At 42.9% G+C, this 21,570-nt stretch overlaps 1 protein-coding gene across 1 annotated transcript in view; it reads right to left on the bottom strand.

Annotated features, from left to right (window-relative positions):
• The window catches only part of THSD4 (thrombospondin type 1 domain containing 4), a 669,073-nt gene that overhangs the window by 382,516 nt on the left and 264,987 nt on the right, over nucleotides 1-21,570 (bottom strand). Inside the window, exon 7 of the mRNA XM_039469071.2 lies at nucleotides 823-959. Coding sequence (XP_039325005.2) covers nucleotides 823-959 — 137 coding nt within the window. The remainder of the gene's footprint in view (nucleotides 1-822; nucleotides 960-21,570) is intronic.

A 21,570-nucleotide genomic window follows, 5' to 3' on the forward strand; every position in this document is an offset into this window, starting at 1 on the left:
GCTCTTCCTTTGATAAAAATCAGTCTTCCAGGTAGCTATAGAGTGCTAATTAAGGCAAACTCTTCCTTTGGGCTCCAGAGTCATTTACCGCTAAAATCTTAGCTCCACTAATGCACATATAGATGAAAGGAAGGTATAAGTCCTAGCACAAATTAATGCAGCTACGGAATTTGTGCCATTTCACCTAAGATGCCTTTTCTTAACCAGATGGTGCTTTCTGTCAATGTTGAGCATCCCACAAGGATTCTCTCAAGCCCAGAATGTTTGCAGAATGCCAGGCGGGAGAGTTCCTGGAACCAACTTCAGAAGCCCAAAGAGGTTGAAAACTTCCTGCTTAAAGTACAAGTTTTGCTACAAAAGGCATGAAACAACTTTCCTTTGGAAGCCTGCCTCTTCTGGGGAGAGGCAAGATAAAATATGCCATTCCCTTAAAATGCCACCCTCATGACACCAACAGCTTCTTGATTTAACCAGCAGTGCCCTTTCCATAACCTCCGTTTTTCACAGGCAAGGAAGAAGCTCCAGATCCAACCGGCAAAGATCACCATGTCCTTTGTGAAGCATGTGGCATCAACACAAATCACTTAATACTCTCATTTCCATTATTTGGACATGGTGATGCCCAAAGAGCACAAACAGAGTCAGGGCTGACCAAGTAGTCCCATCTCAGCCCAGTCCCCCAAGAGCGCATGGTTCAGGGACCCCCACGTGGGCTGGGGGGAGCTGGCAGCCTAGTCCCTCCCTGCAAAACAAGGGAGTCAGCAGTTACAGATCCAGCACCCCGAGAATTCACCCCAGGTGCCCCAGTTCAGGGGCTCTTACCTTGCACTGCCCAGACACACAGATGGCCGTGCCGTTCTGGTCACAGGGGGTGCCATCGATGACCTTCTCAGCTTGCCGTACGTAGAAGCGGTAGCCCATTGCCTGGCAGTTCAACTCACATTTGCGATTGCCTTTTACTATCAAAATAAAATAAAGTAAAGATGAGATGCAAGCAACGTCATCTCTTTGGAATCAGCACCTTTTTTCTTCCTATAATTTTTATTGAGATAAAATTCACGTAACATAAAATCATTTTAACCAACTACCCAGTTCAATGAGACTTCGTATGTTCGTAAGGTTCTATGTCCATCCACAACCATTATTATATAATTCCAGAACATTTCCATCAGCTCAAAAAGAAGCTCTGTGCCTATAAGCTGTCATTTCAATTCCTCGCTCCCCCACCCCCCAGATCTTGGCAACCACCAATCTACTTTCTGTATGGATTTGCCTGTTCTGGACATTTCATAATCCCACACTTTTTGAAAGTGCATAAAAGTTATCAGCTCTCCCCATATTCAGTGATAGAGGGAAGGGACTGCATCTTGATCTCTTTGCATATAGTAGTAATTCAATGCTGAATGAATATTATAAAGGAATTCTTAAAGACTCTCACCATGCAAATAACAGATTCTACTTTTAGACATCCTCCCATGCTTTGCCCTTGTCATAACTCATTAGGTTGGTACAAAAGTAGTTGTTTTTGCCACTGAAAGTATTGGCAAAAACTGCAATTACTTTTGTATCAACCTAGATATACTTCATATATCAGCAATCATAATGAGCATACAATTTTTATGTTGAAGAGTCTCACTCTGTAACCCAGGCTGGAGTGCAATGGTGCAATCTTGACTCACTGCAACCTATGCCTCCTGGGTTCAAGTGATTCTCCTGCCTCAGCCTCCCAAGTAGCTACAATTACAGGCACCTGCCACCACAGCCAGCTAGTTTACCTGCCACCACAGCCAGTGAGTTTTGTTTTGTTTTTTCTTTTCTATTTTTTAGTAGAGATGGGGTTTTACCATGTTGGCCAGGCTGATCTTGAACTCCTGGCCTCAAGTGATCTGCCCACCTCAGCCTCCCAAGGGTGGCTCATGCCTGTAATCCCAGCACCAAAGTGCTGGGATTACAGGCATGAGCCACTGTGCCCAGCCATATTCTGCTTTTTAAATTTAAAATCTATGCAGATATATCATCTGTATGCCTTTTTAAATGGCTGCAGCTTCCTGTAATTCCTCTGTTATGAGATATTTAAGTGGTTTCTCCATCATTTGAGGTTGAAGTTCAAAGTTCTAACCGAGGGATAAAATATCTTTCAAGAGCGGAACCTCACCTAACTTTACGGCCTCATTTCCTTCTGTTCTTCCTTAAATCCACATTCTACACTCAACTAAGCACTTCCTCTCTCTAGCCATTGCTTAACTGTTCCTTCCGTCACTTGGCTGGCACACATTTGTACTTTGTTTGCACGTCCAAGTCACCTCCTCAGGAAGCCCTCCATGGATTTTGATCCCACCTCTACTTCTGCCCCACTGCAGGCTGATGTGGCCTCCTCTATTTCAGGGCTAACCATGATGCATTGCAGTGCGGTTTTGGGAGAACACAGGATGTCTCTGTCTTACTCACTTTTGTATCCCAGGAACCCAGCACAGAGCTTGGCACAAAGCAAATGCTAAACAAATCTCTGAAGAATAAAACAAGGGATGCATAAATAAATCCTGCCCTTTTTTCCACATTAGCTTTCTCTCCCCTCCTCCTGCTAGATATATTTCCCCACCTCAGAGTCTTTCTCTACATTTCTATCGCTTCAGACCAAGCGTGGCACACAGCGAGTGCACAGTAAATGCTAAATTAATTACTGCTACAAGGAACATCTCAGAGCAATTTAGTTGCTTCCAAAATAAGAATGAAAATAATTTTCAGGCAAAACATATTTCTATATCTAAAAGAGACAGAGAAGGCAAGTACACACTGATTTTTTTTTAACTGTTTTTGGAGACAAGACTAATGCTATGCTCAGCCATAGGCAGCCTGTTCCAGGGGCAAACCTTTGTCTAAAAATCAGGTTACCAGACTGGGTAATACTGACTTTTTCCTACACAACACAACACAACACAGCATATTTCCCCAGTGTGGCTGCCTGACTGTCATAGCAATAAACTTCCTTCTATTCCGAAGCCACTGAAAACCTCTAACAGGAAATAACATGGAGCCTCTGGGACCACATGGTTCAGGAAGATCACATCGTCTAGGTACTCTGAGCTCTATAAGTCAAGAGACCTGGTTTCTTACCTTGGCTGCCCAAAAGACATAAGAAGTGATTTGGGGGAAATAAATAAAAGAAAATCAAGATGGAAGCACCTTTGGGATTTATTCCCAACCAAATCATCATTTTATAGATTTAAAAACAGGCCTAAGAAAGGAAGTGACAAGCTGCAGACAAAATTCATCTCCTGTAACTTGCTTTCTCATTTCATCTATTAAGACCCTATTCCCTCTCCCCAGATCCTGGCTTTCCGAAGCACTAGAACTATCCAGGTGCATTGCATTGGAGTAATAAAAGTGTTTGTGAAAGGCAGCCTCATCTGGGCAAGGGTTTTTGGGTCTCACTTCTCTTGGCTTCCTCCCAGGTATCTCTATCCTTTGAGATCCTGTCTTTGGGGGGGCCACAATTTTATTTCTCAATATTTGCAACCATACTGCAGAAGAACATTCTGAGAAAAAAACAAAAGCTAAACATGAGACAATTACAGCAGAATCTCCAAAAGGCCACAAGAAAAGAAACTAGAGGAATGGCCTTAACTCTGGCTCCTCCCACTAACAGGCACTGGGTCCGCCTTCTCAGATTTGCAACTAGCAGATAACTGAAACCTGAGGACAAGGGGCTTTTTAACAAAACCGCGTAGCATTCTGTTGCCTTAGAAAATACCCCAGTTCTGGCCAAGTGCGGCAGCTCACACCTGTAATCCCAGCACTTTGGGAGGCTGAGGTGGGCGAATCATGAGGTCAGGAGTTTGAGACCTGCTGGCCAACATAGTGAAATCCTGCCTCTACTAAAAATACAAAAAATTAGCTGGGCGTAGTGGTGGGTGCCTGTAATCCCAGCTACTCAGGAGGCTGAGGCAGGAGAACCGCTGGTATATGGGAGGCAGAGGTAGCAGTGAGCCTAGACTGCACCACTGCACTCCAGCCATGGCAACAGAGACTCCCTCTCAAAAAAAAAAAAAAAAAAGAAAATGCTCAGTTCTTTTCACAAAATTATGTAATGACTTCTCTAAACCCTGCATAGACTACCTACCCACTGCCCGCCCAACCTTTGTGTCTGTGTGAGACAGCATCTTGTATCACTCAGGCTGGAGTGTTCTTGGCTCACTGCAACCATGACCTCCCAGACTTAAGCCATCCTCCCACCTCAGCCTCCTAAGTAGCTGGGACTACAAGGGTGCACCACCACACTCAGCTAATTGTATTTTTTGTACAGATGGGTTTTGCCATGTTGCCTAGCTAGTCTCAAACTCCTGGTCTCAAGTGATCCCTTTGCCTCAGCCTCCCAAAGTACTAGGATAACAGGGATAAGCCACAGCCCCCAGCCCCAAGCCCTTTAAAATTCCACATAAAAATACATTTGGGCATGGCACAGTGGCTCATGTCTGTAATGCCAACACTTTTGGAAGCTGAAGCAGGAGGATTGCTTGAGCCCAGGAGTCCGAGACCAGCTTGGGCAACATAATGAGACCCAGTCTCTACAAAAAAATTAAAAATTAGCCAGGTGTGAGGGTGCATGCCTGTAGTCCCAGCTACTCAAGAGGCTGAGGTGAGAGGATCCTTTGAACCCAGGAGTTTGAGGCTTCAGTGAGTTGTGATAGCACCACTGCACTCCAGCCTGGATGACAGAGCAAGAGCAAGATCCCATTTCAAAAACAACAGCAACAACAACATTCGAAGGGTTTCAAATTGAGGTTTTGCATGAATATTCACTTTATTTTTTTGCCTTTGAGTAAAATACAACTTTGATGCGAGGAGACGCTGCTCTAAGCAGATTTTGCCAGGTTTTGTTAGTGCAGACAAAAGGGGAAAACAGAAGGGGGAGCCATGGAATAAGAGCAAGTGGGCACAAACTTCTCTCTGTTCCTCTCCTTCTTCATTCTCATCTGTTTCCTGAATGTCCTCCCTATCTCCAAAAAGAACATTTCACCATGCACACACTAAAGCAGTAGTTCTCAGTGTGGTCCTGGGACCACCGGCACCAGCATCGTCCTCGTACTTGCTGAAAATGCAAATTCTTGGTCCTCACCCCAGACCTCCTGGATCAGAAACTCTGGGGATGAGGTCCAGGACATGGTCAACTTTGGGAATCATTGCTCTAAGGAAAATCAAGCAGTGAGCAGACTTGGAAGCAGCTGACTCTTCTTATTTTGAATCAAAGCTATTCAGATCCTACACCTGAATTTAAAAGATGATGTAACCCTAAATATAAGCACTCTAATTAAATTTAGGATATTACCAGGTATCGGGAGCCCTGATATTTAAAGCCCTCTGATCATGAAAAAAATGCTCGTCACTATACAAGAAAATTTGTCACTAAGAGTAAAGCAACTAAAACCTAAAGAGCGTACCCTCGAATACAAGTTAAAGATTTAAATCACTCATTGAATTCTGTTTCCTCGGAAAAGCCATCGATATAATAGATTTTAAAGTAATAAACTCAAAAGAACAAATAGAAAAGGAGTTAACAGTTAAAAAATTTTGGAAACCAGAAAGCAGAAGTACCCATCGTAAGAACTTACAAGAAAGCTAATCCTAAGCAGCAATAAAAGCAACAAAGCTACGTGGCATTATGGAGTCTCCAGAAGGTAACTTTGGAAGTAGGGGAAAGACAACAGACCTAAAACTGGAACAATGATCTCTAAGAGTTGTAAGAAGTAGTCAGAAGTTCCACTTTTCAGAATGGCTCTCAGTGCCTCTGAAAATCAACTCTTCCATAAAAGCAAAAGGCAGCTAGAGTGGCTCTACTAATATTCTGGACAAAGTAGACTTTAAGACAAAAGTTGTTACTAGAGACAAGAATGTTTTATAATAACAAAAGAGTCAATCCATTAGGAAGACATAACAACCAAGCCCCCAAATCCATTAAAGTAAAAACTGACAGGCTGGGCATGGTGGCTCATGCCTGTATTCCCGACATTTTAGAAGGCTGAGATGGGGAGATCACCTGAGATTGGGAGTTTGAGACCAGCCTGGACAACATGGCAGAACCTCATCTTTATTAAAAAAAAAAAAAATAGCTGGGTATGGTGGCACGTGCCTGTAATCCCAGCTACTCGGGAAGCTGAGGCAAAAGAATTGCTTGAACTTGGGAGGTGGAGGTTGCAGTGAGTCAAAATCATGCCATTGCACTCCGGCCTGGGTGACAGAGTAAGACTCCATCTAAAACACACACACATACCTGACAGAACTGAAAGAAGAAATGGACAATAATAGAATGGTAGTTTCAAACTTTCATATCCCACTTTCCATAATGAATACAGCAATGAGACAGAAGATCAATATGGAAACAATACTCGAATAACACTATAAACCAATTAGTCTTAGATATCTAAAGCAGATCAATAAGGAAATAGAATACCTGAACGACACTATAAACCAGTTAGATATCTATAGACTATCAATAAGGAAATAGAATACTTGAATAATACTATAAACCAATTAGACTGAGATCTATAGAAGATCAATAAAGATATAGAATACTTGAACAATACTATAAGGCAATTAGACTGAGATAGCTATAGAACACTCCACCCAACAGTGGCAGAATACACATTCTTCTCAAGTGCACATGAAACATTCCCCAAGAGGGAATAAATGTTAGGCTATAAAACAAACTTTAATAAATTTTAAAATATCAAAATAATGAAAAGTATGTTCTCAGACCACAATTGAATGAAATTAAAAATCAACAGCAGAAAAATTGGGGAACTTTTTAAATACATGGAAATTAAACAACATACTCCTAAATAAATAATCAAGAAACAAACCACAGGGCAAATTAGAAAATACTTTGAGGGCCAGGTACGGGGGCTCATGCCTGTAATTTTGGGAGTCCAAGGCAGAAGGATCACTTGCAGCCAGGAGTTCAAGACCAGCAAGGGCAACATAGTGAGACCCTACCTCTTAATTGTATTTCTATTTACTATCAATGAGTATTGTGAAAATGAATTTGAAAAAGCAATTCAACTTAAAATAGCATGAAAAAGAATAAAAATACTTATAAACAAGTTTAATTAAAGAAGTATAAGATTTATGCATTGAAAATCTCAAAATATTGTTAAATAAATTAAGAAAGACCTAAACAAATGGAAGGATATCACATTTTCTTGGATATAAAGATTTAACATTGTTAAGATGGCAATACTCCCCCATACTGATCTGCATATTCAACACAAACTACCAACTGGCCTATTATTTTTCTGAAGCTAATCTTAAATTTTATACAAAAATGCAAGGGACCAAAGAAAAACAGTTGGAGGATTCATATTTCCTGAATTTAAAACTTACTACAAATCAACAGTAAGTCTGGTATTATCAGAAGGCTAAACACATAGATCAATGGAATAGAACTTAGAGTCTAGATAGAAAGTCTTACATTTATGGTCAATTGATTTTTGACACAAGTGCTAAGATGATTCAATAGGGAAAAAATAGTGTCTGCAACAAATGACAGTGGGATAACTTTTGCATGCAAAAGAATGAAGTTGGATCCCTACCTCAGACCATATACAAAAGATAACTAAAAATTGATCAACCTAAACGTAAAAACTAAAACTATAAAATTCCTAGAAGAAAATGAATGTAAATTTAACCTATGTTAACCTAAAAATGTGTACATAAATATTCATAACAGCTGTCTTAGTTTGTTTGGGTGCTATAACAAAATACCTTAGATTATGTCATTTATAAACAACAAAAATTTATTTCTGAGTTCCAGAGGCTGGGAAGTCCAGCATCAAGGTGCCGAAAGATTCAGTGTCTGGTGAGGGTTCTGTCTGCTTCACAGATGGCACCTTGTTGCTGTTATCCTTGCAGAGCAGAGGAGGCAAGGGGGCTTACTCAAGTCTCTTTTATGAGGGTACTAATCCCATTAATGAGGCTGGAGCCCTCATAACTTAATTCCAAAACGTCCCATCTCCAAATGATATCACGTTGAATGTGAGGTTCCAGCATATGAATTTTGGGGTGACACTAACATTCAGACTATAGCAGCAGCATTATTCATAACAGCTAAAAAGTGGAAACAACTGAAATGTCTCTCAACTGATGAATGGACAAAATGTGAATGTGGTATATCCATACAATGGAATATTATTTGACAAGACGAAGGATTAAAGTATGGATACATGCTATGACACTGATAAATCTTCAAAACATTATGCTAAGTAAAAAAAGCCAGTCATATAAGGCCATATATTGTATAATTCTATTTATATGAAATGCCCAGAATATGCAAATCTATGGAGAAAGAAAGTAAATTAGTGGTTGCCAGGGCCTGAAGAGAAGGGATAATGTGGAATGACTGCTAATAGATATGGGCTTTCTTCTTAGGATGAGAAAAATGTTTGCAATTGTATCGTGATAATAGTTACATAACTGAATATACTAAAACAACTAAATCGGTAACTTTTATGACATGAATTTTATTTCAATAAAGTTGTAATTTTACAAAAAGGAAAAGCAGAAGCAATTTTCCAGATCCACAGGAAATCATCAAATAACTCAAGAAAACTTCAGTTTCCAGATTGCAGGAGTCTATCAAGTGTCCAGGATAATGGTGTCAGGGCTGGGATTTGATCTGACCTTACTTACAATCAATAAGTTATCTTGTTACTGTTTTCATGGATACAAACAGAAGATAGAAGATTTCTGAGTGAGAGATAAAGAAGAGGAAGCAGTTCATGGAAGAGCAAGTAGCGTGAGCATTAGTGTGTTTGCGTCTGTTCCGTTTGCCCCCAAGTCCCAAAGGGGCGATCCATAGGGCCCATGGATACTGCATATACAGTGGCTTTTTGCAGCTGAGGAACACTGAGGTTGAGAGATCTGCTGCTTTTATTGAAAGCAATAAGCAACCCTACTATTTGTCCTGAATGGAGACTTATCCCTCAAGGTTGCTCACTGCAAATACAACACTGGAAATAATGTGATTTTAGTGTGGTCAGGACCTTGCCTTCTTGGCATGCTCCAAAGACTTGTAAGAGTACAGGAGACCCATGGAGAAGTGTCTCCCCATAAATAGACTAAAAAAAGCCCCCATAAAGGGCACATCACTTGAAATTTTAAGACACTGGGACAAAGAAAAGATAATACAAGCATCCCAAATAGAAACAAAATAGTACTGATTTCTCAACAATAACTTTGATGGCTGAACAATAATTGTGTAATGCCTTATTATTTTTAAGGCACAGCCATTTCTAAATCAGAATTCTATATCTAGTCAAATTATCAATCCTTAGGAAGAAAGCATTTTCAGAAATGCAATTTCTGAAATTTCCATGCAATTTACTTCTCACGCACCCTTATTGGAGGATGTAGTCTACCACAATAAAGGAGTAGAACAAGAAAGCAGAAGGCGTGGGACCCAGGAGACAGAAGATCTAAGCCAAGAAAGAAGCAAAGAGAATGCTCAGGACTAGGAAGAAAGGAGATCTCAACAAGACAGGTGTGCACTAGGGAAAGAGTAGAGCAGGTCAGAGAGTTCCAGGAGAGGATTCTTTAAAATGAAATGGACAGAATACCCAATACATTTTAAGATACTGAGATTTTAAGATCCTGAGACATGAAGCTACTGAAAGAAGATGTACACAATTTAGAAGAGCTTGGGTTGAATTAGTATCAAGTACATAGAAACGTAGGCAAACTAAAAACCAAAAGGTATTTGTCAACCACAGAGAAAGTCAGATTTCAGGAAAGGAAATATAATCACAGTCTATATGTTGAATGCTTCACTACGGTGCCCAGATAATCTACCCCTACCTGCCAATCCCAGTCAGCCACACCCCCAGGAGTTAGGAGCTGGCTCAACAGCTGTGAATTTCTGGAGCTTGCGCTGTGCCTGAGGAAGCTGGCTCCCCCAGGGTTAAGCCTCCTCCTCAGGGACAGCTCCATCTAATGACTGGGCCTCTGGTACAAAGGCCTACCCTGTCTCAATTGCTGGTAACTCTTCAGGGCTCCTTCTGCTCAGAGCTTCCTATAGGACAAACTGAGGCCTTGGTGTGACTGCATCACAGCCCAACTTCCCTCTGTCCAAGCCTGCCTCCCACATCCGTCACAGGTGCTGTGCCCCAAAGAACACTGGGCGTAAATCTCTGCTTGAGGATCAGTGCTCTGGAAATCTGACCTGAGGTGGTATATCACATGGCTGCAGTGTGAAGTGCATGTACACAGTCATCACAATGTGAGCAATGGTTATTCATCAAAGTAAAATGACAACAATTATATCAAGAGGGTCTGGGATGGGGAGTGTTTATGTGTGGTGAGGTCTAGGGAGAGGATAGTGAAAGAGGACCAGCTCTTCATTTTCAACAGAAAAAAAATATAAAACCCTAGAATTAACAATGTATTATTTAGAGATAAGGTAAAAATCAAAAGAACAGCTAAAATGGTGGAGGAGTAGGAAACATTAGGGAAAGGGCAAACTTTTAGAACTATTTGACTCTATAAAATATATACACACATAATTTCGAATAGAAAATAAAAACCAATTAAAAAAAAAAGCTAGAAAATAACTTCAACAATTCAGGTTCTTGGAAATGTAGTCCTTCTGTGCAGTTATTATTAATGGTAGATCTTTTCAATCTCTATTCAAAATTTAAAAAACTAAAAAACTCTTGCCATATTCTTACAAATTTTACATAAGTGGAAGAAACTTATGCAAAAGGGAATGCTGCCTTCTAGAAAAGCAAAATGTTGCTAAAGTGTCGGGATTTTGGATTTTAGGAAGCTTTGCTACTGCACTGGTTTGCATTTGCTCTCAGCCAGCAAGGAGACTTTGGGAGGGTTGGGAGCCCCCAGAAAGTGGAAGGAAACAAGGTTCAAGCTTTTCCCACAATTGCACATTCTCCCACTCTCATTTAAGTGGGGGAAAAAAATTCAGGTATGAAAACAGGAGATTCTGTGCATAAATACATGAAGCTATTTCTGGAGAATAGGTAACATCTGTGCTTAGCTGCAGATGCATTCAAACTTCACAAGTTCACTCCAAGTTGAGTGCTGAATCCCTCATTTCCCAGGGTCAAGTTCTTTTTTTTTTTTTTTGGTGGAATATTCGATACCGCTGTTCAAAAATTGCAGCCTAGTAAACGCAGCTCATAAAACTTGGAGGTGGCAGGGTGCTTACCCAACACATGCTGATGAGTGAAGTGTAAATGAATTAGAAACATGTGGATACAGTGTCTTAAGTGTGTATGCAGGGGTTAAATAAAATAAGGTGTTTGCTCAAAGCAGAGCAATGGACCAGGAGTTTGCTGCATTTGGTATGATAACCCAGGAGCAGCCAGAGCCATGGGAGCACCGGCTTCACTTCCACTGACGGCATTATCTACATATTATTGCTCCTGTTTGTGACAAAGTATCTGCCTGCTCTTGGATTCCAAATTCTGGACTAGATTCAGATGATTACTATTTAAAATGCTTTTCCCCAGGCTGCATTTTCCAGGACAAAGTTATGGAAAATAAGATGAAGAGAACGATTCTCAGCCGCCAGACTCTTCTCTGGAATTAGAAAACTGTTCTGAAAAAGTCAGAATAGAAGAGGGGTAAGACTAAGTCTTAGCTTTTCCTGTTCGGAAAAAGAGAACTGTTTTGGGTGCATTCCATTATTAAAGCTCAAATGCAAAAACACATAGCTTATTAGTTGCCTAATACCCCAAATCTTCCATCCCACACTTGCAATTTAAACTTTAAATTTAATTTAAACTTTGTAAGTTCATACTGAATGCCCTTTAAAGGGCATTTCTAAAAGCAATGTCCTTTAGAAACTTTAGAAGTGCCCTAACTGTGGCTGGGTGCGACGGCTCACACGCGTAATCCCAGCACTTTGGGAGGCTGAGGCGGGCAGATCACAAGGTCAGGAGTTCAAGACCAGCCTGGTCAATATTGTGAAACCCCACCTCTACTAAAAATACAAAATTAGCTGGGTGTGTTGTCGGGCACCTGTAGCCTCAGCTACTTGGGAGGCTGAGGCAGGAGAATTGCTTGGACCTGGGAGGGGGAGGTTACAGTGAGCTGAGATCGCACCACTGCACTCTAGCCTAGTGACAGAGCAAGACTCCATCCTGTCTCCAAAAAAAAAAGGAGTGCCTTACTGAATCTTACTTAACTGACTGTTTTAATAGGCTTCAGATATGGATTAGTAACAGTGAACAAAAATATCTTTTTAAATATTTGTTTTTCTTTCTGCAGACTTACTGAGGTATCTTTATATACAAAAACATCCCTTTTGAACCCTGAAAAAAATCACTGGCTCAATTTTCTATCAAGTCTTCTTAGCACCGTGCATACTTAAATATAGTTCTAATTGTCCACAACGCTAACATTCAGTGGCTTTCAAACTTCTGGAAGTCTTCTGTTAAAACAAAGGCTGATGGACCCCACTCCCTGGAGTGTCTGATGCAGTAGGCCTGGTGTAGAGTTCAAGAATATTCGTTTCTAACAAGTTCCCAGGTGATGCCAGTGCTGCTGGTCTGGGAGCCACACCTGGAGAATCTCTGCTCTAACTGATGCTTCTGAACTAGGATAGGAGGAGGAGACCTGGCTTGTAACCAGGCTACTAGCCGACACCCTGGGAATACACTGCCATAGCTAACATACAAAATGATGTTTGGCTACTTACATAAAAGGTTACAGCTGTATGCTTGAAAGCTAGACAGTGAAGACTGCAGCCATCAAGAGGCCTTGCAAGGAAGAAATTTCCTTTTGGGTTGTCAGGTATGATCTATAGTGTGCAGAAAACAGAGCGGGGCCAGGAATTTCTCTTTCCTTTTGAGCTGCATTTGGATTTAGCAGGCATTAGGATGTAGCTGCCTAACTTAGTCCTACCTTTTGCAAATTTATGTTTAGTGTTTATTGGACACTTACCATATGTTAGACTCTACAGAAATTAATGTAGACAATCCTCACCAATGGAGGACAAGAACCCTGAGGCTGAGGCAAGCTCAGTGACATGGTCACAACCACACAGTTGCTAAGTGGTAGAGCTCAGCTGTAAGCAGGTCTGTGTGACTGAAATGTCCTTGCTCCCACTGCACTCCCCACCTCACTAGTCCATTCTGGAACCCAAAGCTCCTCCAAACAGAGCTTCCCTCTGCTGTTCTGTGCTGCCAATGGGCTACAACTGTGGCGCCACTGGGGTATGCCTACCCCACAAAGTCACCTGCTGCAGGCTAGATTACCTACTACCCTCATCCTGCTTGGATCTCAGGGGCGCCAGGGGACTTTCTGCTTCCCCTTGGGCAGCCAGCTAAATAAAGGAAGCCTCCCTCCTATGGCCCAGAAAGTGGACTCCATTTGTGTTTTGGATTTCTAACCCCATGCCCCTGTCTCCTACCCAATTCCCTGGCCGACTCCCATCAGCTGCATGAAACCTGCGTGAGTCTGCTGTGGTGCTGGACACGGGAGCTGGCTGTCAGCCTCTCCTTCTGTTCCCTCTTTCTGCACCCCTGGCTGCCAGCTTTCAATCTTCTGCTGGGTTGCCAATCACTAATGCAGATTTCTAGAGCACAACTCAATTTTCTCAAGGACAAGGATGTATCTCTGTCAATGGCAACAAACATTCTAGAAACCTCTTTCAACCTTTATTATTGGCTCTACCACCAAGCGGTATCATTCATTCATTGTGGGCTCTCCTCCTCCCTTTCACTCCTCTGCCAAATCCCAGCCCAGGCCTTCATTCAGCCTGTGTTAGAGGCTACACATTGTCCTAACTGGTCTCCCTGATTCCAAGCTCCCTGCCCTCTCCCCATTTGTCTGGCTCAAGCGATATTATCCCCAAACCTTCCTCCTTCAGGTCACCCTCCCTTCAAGAACTTGTTGCAGCTCTATACTCCTCCTCTGCCACCACTCCTAAAGAACCATCACCTCTTCGCCAGATTCCCTGTGCTCCTTTCTCCACCACCATGGTTTTGTGCACACTGTTCCCCTGGCTGGTGTGTCTCACGTTCTATTCTCTGCCTAAATAAATTCTACCTGATGTTGCAGATGTGACTCCTGGAAGCTTCCTCTATCATAGCCACTCCCACTAATCTTGCTATCTCTGGACTACATGGACCATCACAGCTGGAAAGACCTCACCCAATCCTTTCATTCTACGCAATAGAAAACTGACACCCAGAAAAGTGAAAAGACTTGTCTGGAGTCATTCTGTTTGTCAATGACCTCACCACACTTAAAATACTGCACAGAGATTTCCTAAACTGATTATAATGACACTCAACCTGGCTAGAGTGCTTGCATTGTAACAAGTACTGTGTGAGACACTGTATATGTATTAGTTCATATCACTTTTACAACTCAGAGAAATTGACACTATTACTATCCCATTTTACAGAAGAGAAACCCTTGGCTCAGGGAGGTTAAAAACCTCACTGCTAGAAAGTGATAGAGCCAGAAGGATTTAAATTCAGATTTGACTTAGAATTCTACCCTCAGTGCTCTATTAAACTCTTAATTCTTTCCTCTGAGTACATATTCTCTAAGCAGAAGCTCACCCCCTCAAAGCCAAGGACAGTGCCTGGCATGGGGCCATGTATGAAGCAATGCTTGTGCATTCACCAGATGTTTATTGAGCATCTATTGCATGCCAGGCACTGTGTAAGTATCTAGAAATAAGCAAACTACTAAGACAGAGTCCCTGCCCTCATGGGACAATCAATATTTATTCATTCACGGATTCGATCACTCAGCATATACATATTGAGGATCTTATTCCAGATACTACAGTAAGTACCGAAGAAAAAATTTTTTATTGAGATGGAGTCTTGCTCTGTTACCCAGGCTGGAAGTCAGTTGCGCGATTTCGGGTCACTGTAACTTCTGCCTCCCGGGTTCAAGCGATTTTCCTGCCTCAGTCTCCTGAGTAGCTGAGACTACAGGCGTGCATCACCATGCCCGGCTAATTTTTATTTTTAGTAGAGACAGAGTTTCACCATGTTGGTCAGGCTGGTCTCAAACTCCTGACCTTGCGATCTGCCCACCTTGGCTTCCCAAAGTGCTGGGATTACACTGTGCCCAGCCAGAAACAATTTTAAAGAGAGACCAGGTCCTCAACTTCTGCAACTACAATTTAATAGGAAAGACGGGTATGAATTAACTAGTCACACAAATAAGTGTGAAATTACAGCTGTGAAAGAGGAGTTTACTTACTATGTGAAGGGGAGGAGAGGAGAGGAGGGAGGAACATTCCAGGCAGAGATATATCTATCCAAAGGCCAGGAGCACGAAGCACATAGATGCTGGGACACATTTCTCACGGCTGAAGTGGAAAGCACAAGCCGATACCAGGTGAGGCTGCGGAAGTAAACCAGCAGCCCAGGTCATGTAAGACCACTGTTCTCAGAGGAAGAATGAAACGACTTGTCTAGAGTCCTGGGAAGTGCTACAGCTTACATCCTGCACACCTAAAAGCCGAACAGGGAACACAGTAGCTTCCCGTTTGTGGGAAGTTCCTAGACACACAGTTTCATGGGATTTGGCTAAGTCCACTTTGTCCAAGTTACCCAACGTTTTTCTGAAATATTTTCTTTTTCTCTCACGTCAGATTAAATCTAGAGCTGGAAAAAGCGACCGAAAACAAATGCCATTATGAAAAGGCACCTTACTGTTCGAAACTCTTCACGCTGTGTGACGTGTTGTGTTACATCCTAAAACGTTGTATTTCATAGAAGTAAGTTGGAAAGGGGTTCTGCCAGTAGAAAGCCAGTCTGGCTAACTGTCAGGAAAGCAGCTTGACAGATTCAGTAGAGGTGGGAGACCATGGGCCAGTGTTTTAACGGCTTGGCAAAATTTCTAACTATCTGAGTGGATATATGTTAAAATACAGACTAGACACAAATCCTCTAGCAAAATGATGTGGCTGGGGTTTCTCCTGTCAAGAACTGACGCTGCTGAGAGCTCTGGGAAGGAAGTCAGGGGAGGGAACTCTGGCATAAACTGCCACATAAAGGAAAGGTCCCGGAAACCAGAGAAAGTCCGAGGCAGAAGAAGTGGTAGTACCTCTGCAGGCAATACCCAGAGGAGGACCGCTTGACTTCCTATCCCCTGCTATTACCATCTAAGTAAAATCACTATGCATATGTATAGGTATGTGTGTGTGCATGCATATGCATGCATGTATGTTTTGTGTGTGCACATGCATTATGTATATATTATGTTTGCATGTGTGTATATGATATAGATACGTGGGAGTATCAGAGTATGTGTATTTATAGTGCATATTAGGTGTATATGTGTTTATATAACTGTCTACATGGTATATACATGTGTACATGTATATGTAGATATGTTTGTGCATGCCCACATTTCATTCAGTCTATTGGTACCAGGCTGAAGCATTCAACAGTGATAACACATGGGTTCCTCAGGTGGAAAAGCTTGGCACATGAATGTGTGGGCCACTCAGCAAATCCTGATGTCTGAAAAACAGGCTGTGCTTTCAACAAAGACATTCTCTCTCTTCTAGACACTGAGAAGCAGACTTGGGGGGCACTGGAAAACGAAGGATTTAGCAGGAAGAGAGTTTGGATGGCTTCAGGAAAAGAACGTTCTGGTATGACATCATCCAGGAATTCAGGGGTAAACTCCAAGGAACCCCAGCTCGCATTGTCTTAACTTTTTGGGGGAACAGGGGGACATGGTCTAGCTCTGTCACCCAGGCTGAAGTGCACTGGTGCCATCTCGGCTCACTGCAGCCTCTGCCTCCTGGGTTCAAGCGATTCTCCTGCCTCAGCCTCCTGAGTAGCTAGGACTAAAGGCATGCATCATTAAGCCCAGCTAATTTTGTATTTTTTGTAGAGATGGGGTATCACTATATTGCCCAGGCTGGTCTTGAACTCCTGAGTTCAAGCCATCTGCCCACCTTAGCCTCCCAAAGGGCTGAGATTACAGGTGTGAGCCACAGCACCCGGCCAGTCTCAACCTCTGACTGCAGAAACCAGTCAGTGGGAATTGTCTGTGCCTCCGCCCAGTCCTTGTGAGCTGCCACAGGGCTTTGCACCTGAGGGGCAGCGGAGCTCAGTGGGGACTTTCAGACTGGATCTGTCACCTTCACAGCATGTCCCTTAGCAGCCTCCCAGAGGGCTCTTGGCCTCTGAGCTCCTCGTTTGGGGGATTAATAAAGCCCCCTAACAAATGACTTTCATCACATTACCCCTCTCCTCATAGCCATCCAGTCCTTCACCATCGTCAGATGTCCGCATCTAACTCCTAAGGCAGGTTTCAAGGCACTGCCCTCTTCGGTTGGGCCTGTTCTCACTGTTACAAAAACTCAACTGTTTTGTTACAAAAACACAGCACGGGCATTTGCACCTCAGTGGCTCTGTTTCTTCTATTCACCTGTCCAGAATACCCTTGGTTCTCCAATCTGCCTTCGCAAATCCCACCTTCAGCATTGAGCTCCAGAGACCCACGACTCCTGGGAAGCATTTCACGCTGAAATCTGTTCAGAAATATTGTCTAGTGCTAAGTAGAAGCGAGTGGAGATGTCAGAGGGACTGACATTAATTTTATTAAATACACAGAAATGCGAGCAACTATATAAATGCCAAATTGTGCCAGGAGCTGTGATGGCAAAGTCTCCTGGGGTATATAAAACAGAGAAATGACTTAGTCCAGGGTACCAGGAAAGGTTTTACCGAGGAAGTGACTTCTGAACTGAAATCTGAAGGATGGGTAAGAGTTAGCTCTGTGAAGGAGGAGTGGGGAGGAATACATCCCAAGCAGTACCAGCAGCCTAGGCACACACTCTGTGCAGGAGGAGGAATGAAAAGAAGGCCAGTGTGGCTGGACAACAGGGTATATGACAGCCCACGGGGAAGTCTACCTTTAGGTGTCTAGTTTGCACCATCTCTCTGGGTTAGGGCTGCCAAATAAAATACAGGATGCTTAAATATTTCAGACATAGAGCACACACTGAATTGGACATACTTACACTAAATGCTTATGGTAAAAAATCATTGTGTATCTGGTATTTATATTTCACTGGGCATCCTGTATTATTTACAGGCAACCATACTCTGGATACAACCAAATAATGTATTTTTCCACATAACTCAATTATATTCTTAATTACAGTGGATCTTAATTGCTATTCTGATTTGGTATCATTCCATCTCAGTGATTGCCTCAGAGAACCTTGGGACAGGAAGACTCCTTACAGAAATCAGCCAGTCTGACCTTGTCGCTTCACAGATGACAATAGGAGGCTCAGGAAGGCCCTGGAGCTGCTCAAGGCCACAGATAAAGAGTACTCTGGGGCTTCTTTCATGCCTCCCTGCTGTGCCTAGGACAGTGCAGAGCACACTAAAAAACAGCTTAGTCAATTGCTCAATTGAATTAACAATGTCACTGACATGCCTCTGTACAGAGGGGGATGAATAGATGCAATCCCAGACACCCAGGAACTTTCAAAACAAAATAAATAGCAAGCCAGACAGAGTAGGAGCCCTTTGCACAGGGACAGACACAAAGGACACGGGTAAGGGGCTGATTCCATCAACCAGACTCCAGCCTTTTCCCTGAGATTCTGCAAGAGCTTGGGAACCAAGGCTCGCCTCCCTCCTTGTGGCTTGGTGAATTCACTCCTGCATGAAGGCTCATGGGATTTATATGACAAGTATGGAAAGTGATCATTTTCACCGAAAAGTGGAAACTGTGACCCTGGAGGAACTCGCCAGCCCCATTCATCCCATTCAGGCTGCAGTTATCTGCTGAGAGACTATTTCAGGCTCTCTCTGTAGGCAGAACACGTTCTGTCCAAATATGCACAACCTTCAGGAGAGAGAGGCAGGGGCAGGCTCCTCCACCACTATTTACCAAACGAATGCAGCCCTCCACATTCAACTCCAGCTGAATGCAGGGGGGATAATCCCCAAGTAAGCTTGGCTTTCATTCCTCCACAGGACTTTAAAAGACATCAATCCATCCTAATCACGATCAAATGAAAGCATTTCACTTCCCCGAAGACAAACAAGGATTTGAACAAATGAGAAACGGAGGTTCCCTTGTGGCGGTATGAAAAGCAAATTCAGCAGCCCCGGCTCCCTCTCAAAGGAAGCACCGGGAAGGACGTTGTTGTCGTGGCCACACAAAGCGTGACATGAGCTCATCGTGCCAGCACCAAATTGAAACCTCAGGCTGAAACAGTATTTGGTGGTATTTGAGGGGAAAGGATGGGCCAAGACAAAGAGGAAGTACAAAGGATGTGTACAGAAGACACATGAAAAGCCTCCCGCTTCTTGACCACGGGACAATTTGGATGGTGGCCATTGAGTTAAATGAGGTGTAGCCTTGCTCTCAAGCTCTCTTGAGACCCAAAGATGCTCTGCAGAACTAGCTGAGCCAGCATTATGATTCCATAGCCAAGGCCCGTAGGGTCCAATAGAACCTTCGAAATGCAATGATATTCAAAGAGATGTGGTGGGAAGGCTGCTGGTTAGGCCTTTAGACAAACTACCCAGCACACTGGAGAATCTACGGAAAGGCATACAAGAGAAAGAGGATGGTCTCTGCACAGTTCTCACCTGGGTTTGAATCTGAGCTTGTGTCACTGGGCAAAGTTATGTCTATGAACCTTGCTTTTCTTTTTTTTTTTTGAGACAGAGTCTTGCTCTGTTGGCCAGGCTGGAGTGCAGTGGCGTGATCTCGGCTCACTGAAACCTCCATAGCCCAGGCTCAAGCAATTCTCCTGCCTCGGCCTCCCAAGTAGCTGAGATTACAGGCATGTGCCACCATATCCAGGTAATTTTTGTATTTTTAGAGGAGATGAGGTTTCACCATGTTGGTCAGGCTGGTCACGAACTCCTGACCTCAGGTAATTCATCCACTTCAGCCTGCCAAGGGGCTGGGATTACATGAGCTTCTGAGCCTGGCCAGAACCTTGCTTTTCTTGTCTGTCAAAATCAGAATGACAAGGTTTATCTTAAAGATTTGTCTGTGAATCAAATGAGAATGCGTGTAAAGGCACAGGCACTCAATAAAAGTTAGCTTCCTTTCTCCTCCCATGAAACTAGATGCCCAGGGAAGTCGTGGAATATCTGCATTTGGAAGCTTTATAAGAATTGCGGACATGGAAAAATCAACATTTATCGGTATGGGGCAACGCCTGGCAGAAAAAGTTGGAATGGGCAGTAGTCCCCAGTAGTCTCAAGGCTTCATTCGGATATTCTCTTGCTCTTAAGTAGTAAATTGACGTTGGACTATCGTCAGAGCTCTTCTGAGCTGCCTGTTCTTTTAATTTTCTTTGATAATGATCATAGAAACATGGCCAAGTTAAAATATCCCTGGAAGAAGAGTAGGGAGATGAGCTTTATGACATTTTGGCTGCATTTCAGTACTCCAGCTGCATGGTAGCCAAATCTAGAAATGCTGTTCAGGGTCTCATTATTCTATTTTCTTCCAGTCCATGGTTCTTGCAAACAGCCACCTGCAAGTTTTGTTTTGTTATTGGATCTGGATGGAGACATAGTTTTCATCTCACTTCTTGTGAGAGTCTCCTGTGTTCTGAGAGGCCATCGTCTCCTGCAGTTCAATCATCAACCACTGATAAACCTGTCTGAAAGGACTCACTATTCTTTTCCTTCAGTGAACGTTGCCACTAACAAGCATACTCAGATTCAATGGAAAGTGTGTGACTACAGAATAAGATTCCCACCCCTCCCCTGACACTGAACATAACCATAGCCAGGAAACCTGTGTGATACTGGCTTTTTTCCTGGACTCGGTTCCCAACTTCACCTTGAATATGTAGCAAAAGCCTGATGCTCTACTTTCTCTTGGATAGATTTAGCCAACTAGTCTGAGTGCAGGGGCTCACACCTATAATCCTAGTGCTTTGGGAGGCCCAGTGCAGGAGGATCGCTTAAGGTTTGCCGCTCAAGACCAACCTGGGCAACAAAGCAAAACCCTGTCTCTACAAAAAGAATTTAAAAATTAGCCAGACTGGTGATTTATAGTCACCACCTATAGTCTCAGTTACTTGGAAGGCTGACACGGGAGGATCCCTTGAACATCAGGAGTTCAAGGGTGCAGTGAGCTATGATCATGTGACTGTACTTCAGCCTGGGTGACAGAACAAGGCCCTCTCTGTACACACACACACACGCGGGCGCGCACGAGGGCGCACACACACATACACACACACGATTTAGCCAATTATAATTACCAAAAATTTAAGGGCCCAGAAAAAGAGAAAATTATCTTTGAATGCCTAATATATCTGAGATGAAAGGCTGTGATTTGTCTGACAGTAATCCCTGTTATTCCTACTCCCCTTCCAACTGTACTTTGTAGATCAGGATTCAAGAAAATTTGCTAGGCAACTAAATATGGTAAACTACTCTTCAGGGCAGAGCTCTGACACATGCAGACACAAGTTTAGATCAAGGACATTCAAGGTCTGTTATTGTGGGTTCAGAGGGCTAGATGTCAAAGGAGGGCTATATGACAAAGTAGACACAGGGAGATACAAAATCCAAAATTGGATTTAAC

The sequence above is a fragment of the Saimiri boliviensis genome, chromosome 2 (genome assembly GCF_048565385.1).
Source record: "Saimiri boliviensis isolate mSaiBol1 chromosome 2, mSaiBol1.pri, whole genome shotgun sequence".
Classification (NCBI taxonomy): domain Eukaryota; kingdom Metazoa; phylum Chordata; class Mammalia; order Primates; family Cebidae; genus Saimiri; species Saimiri boliviensis.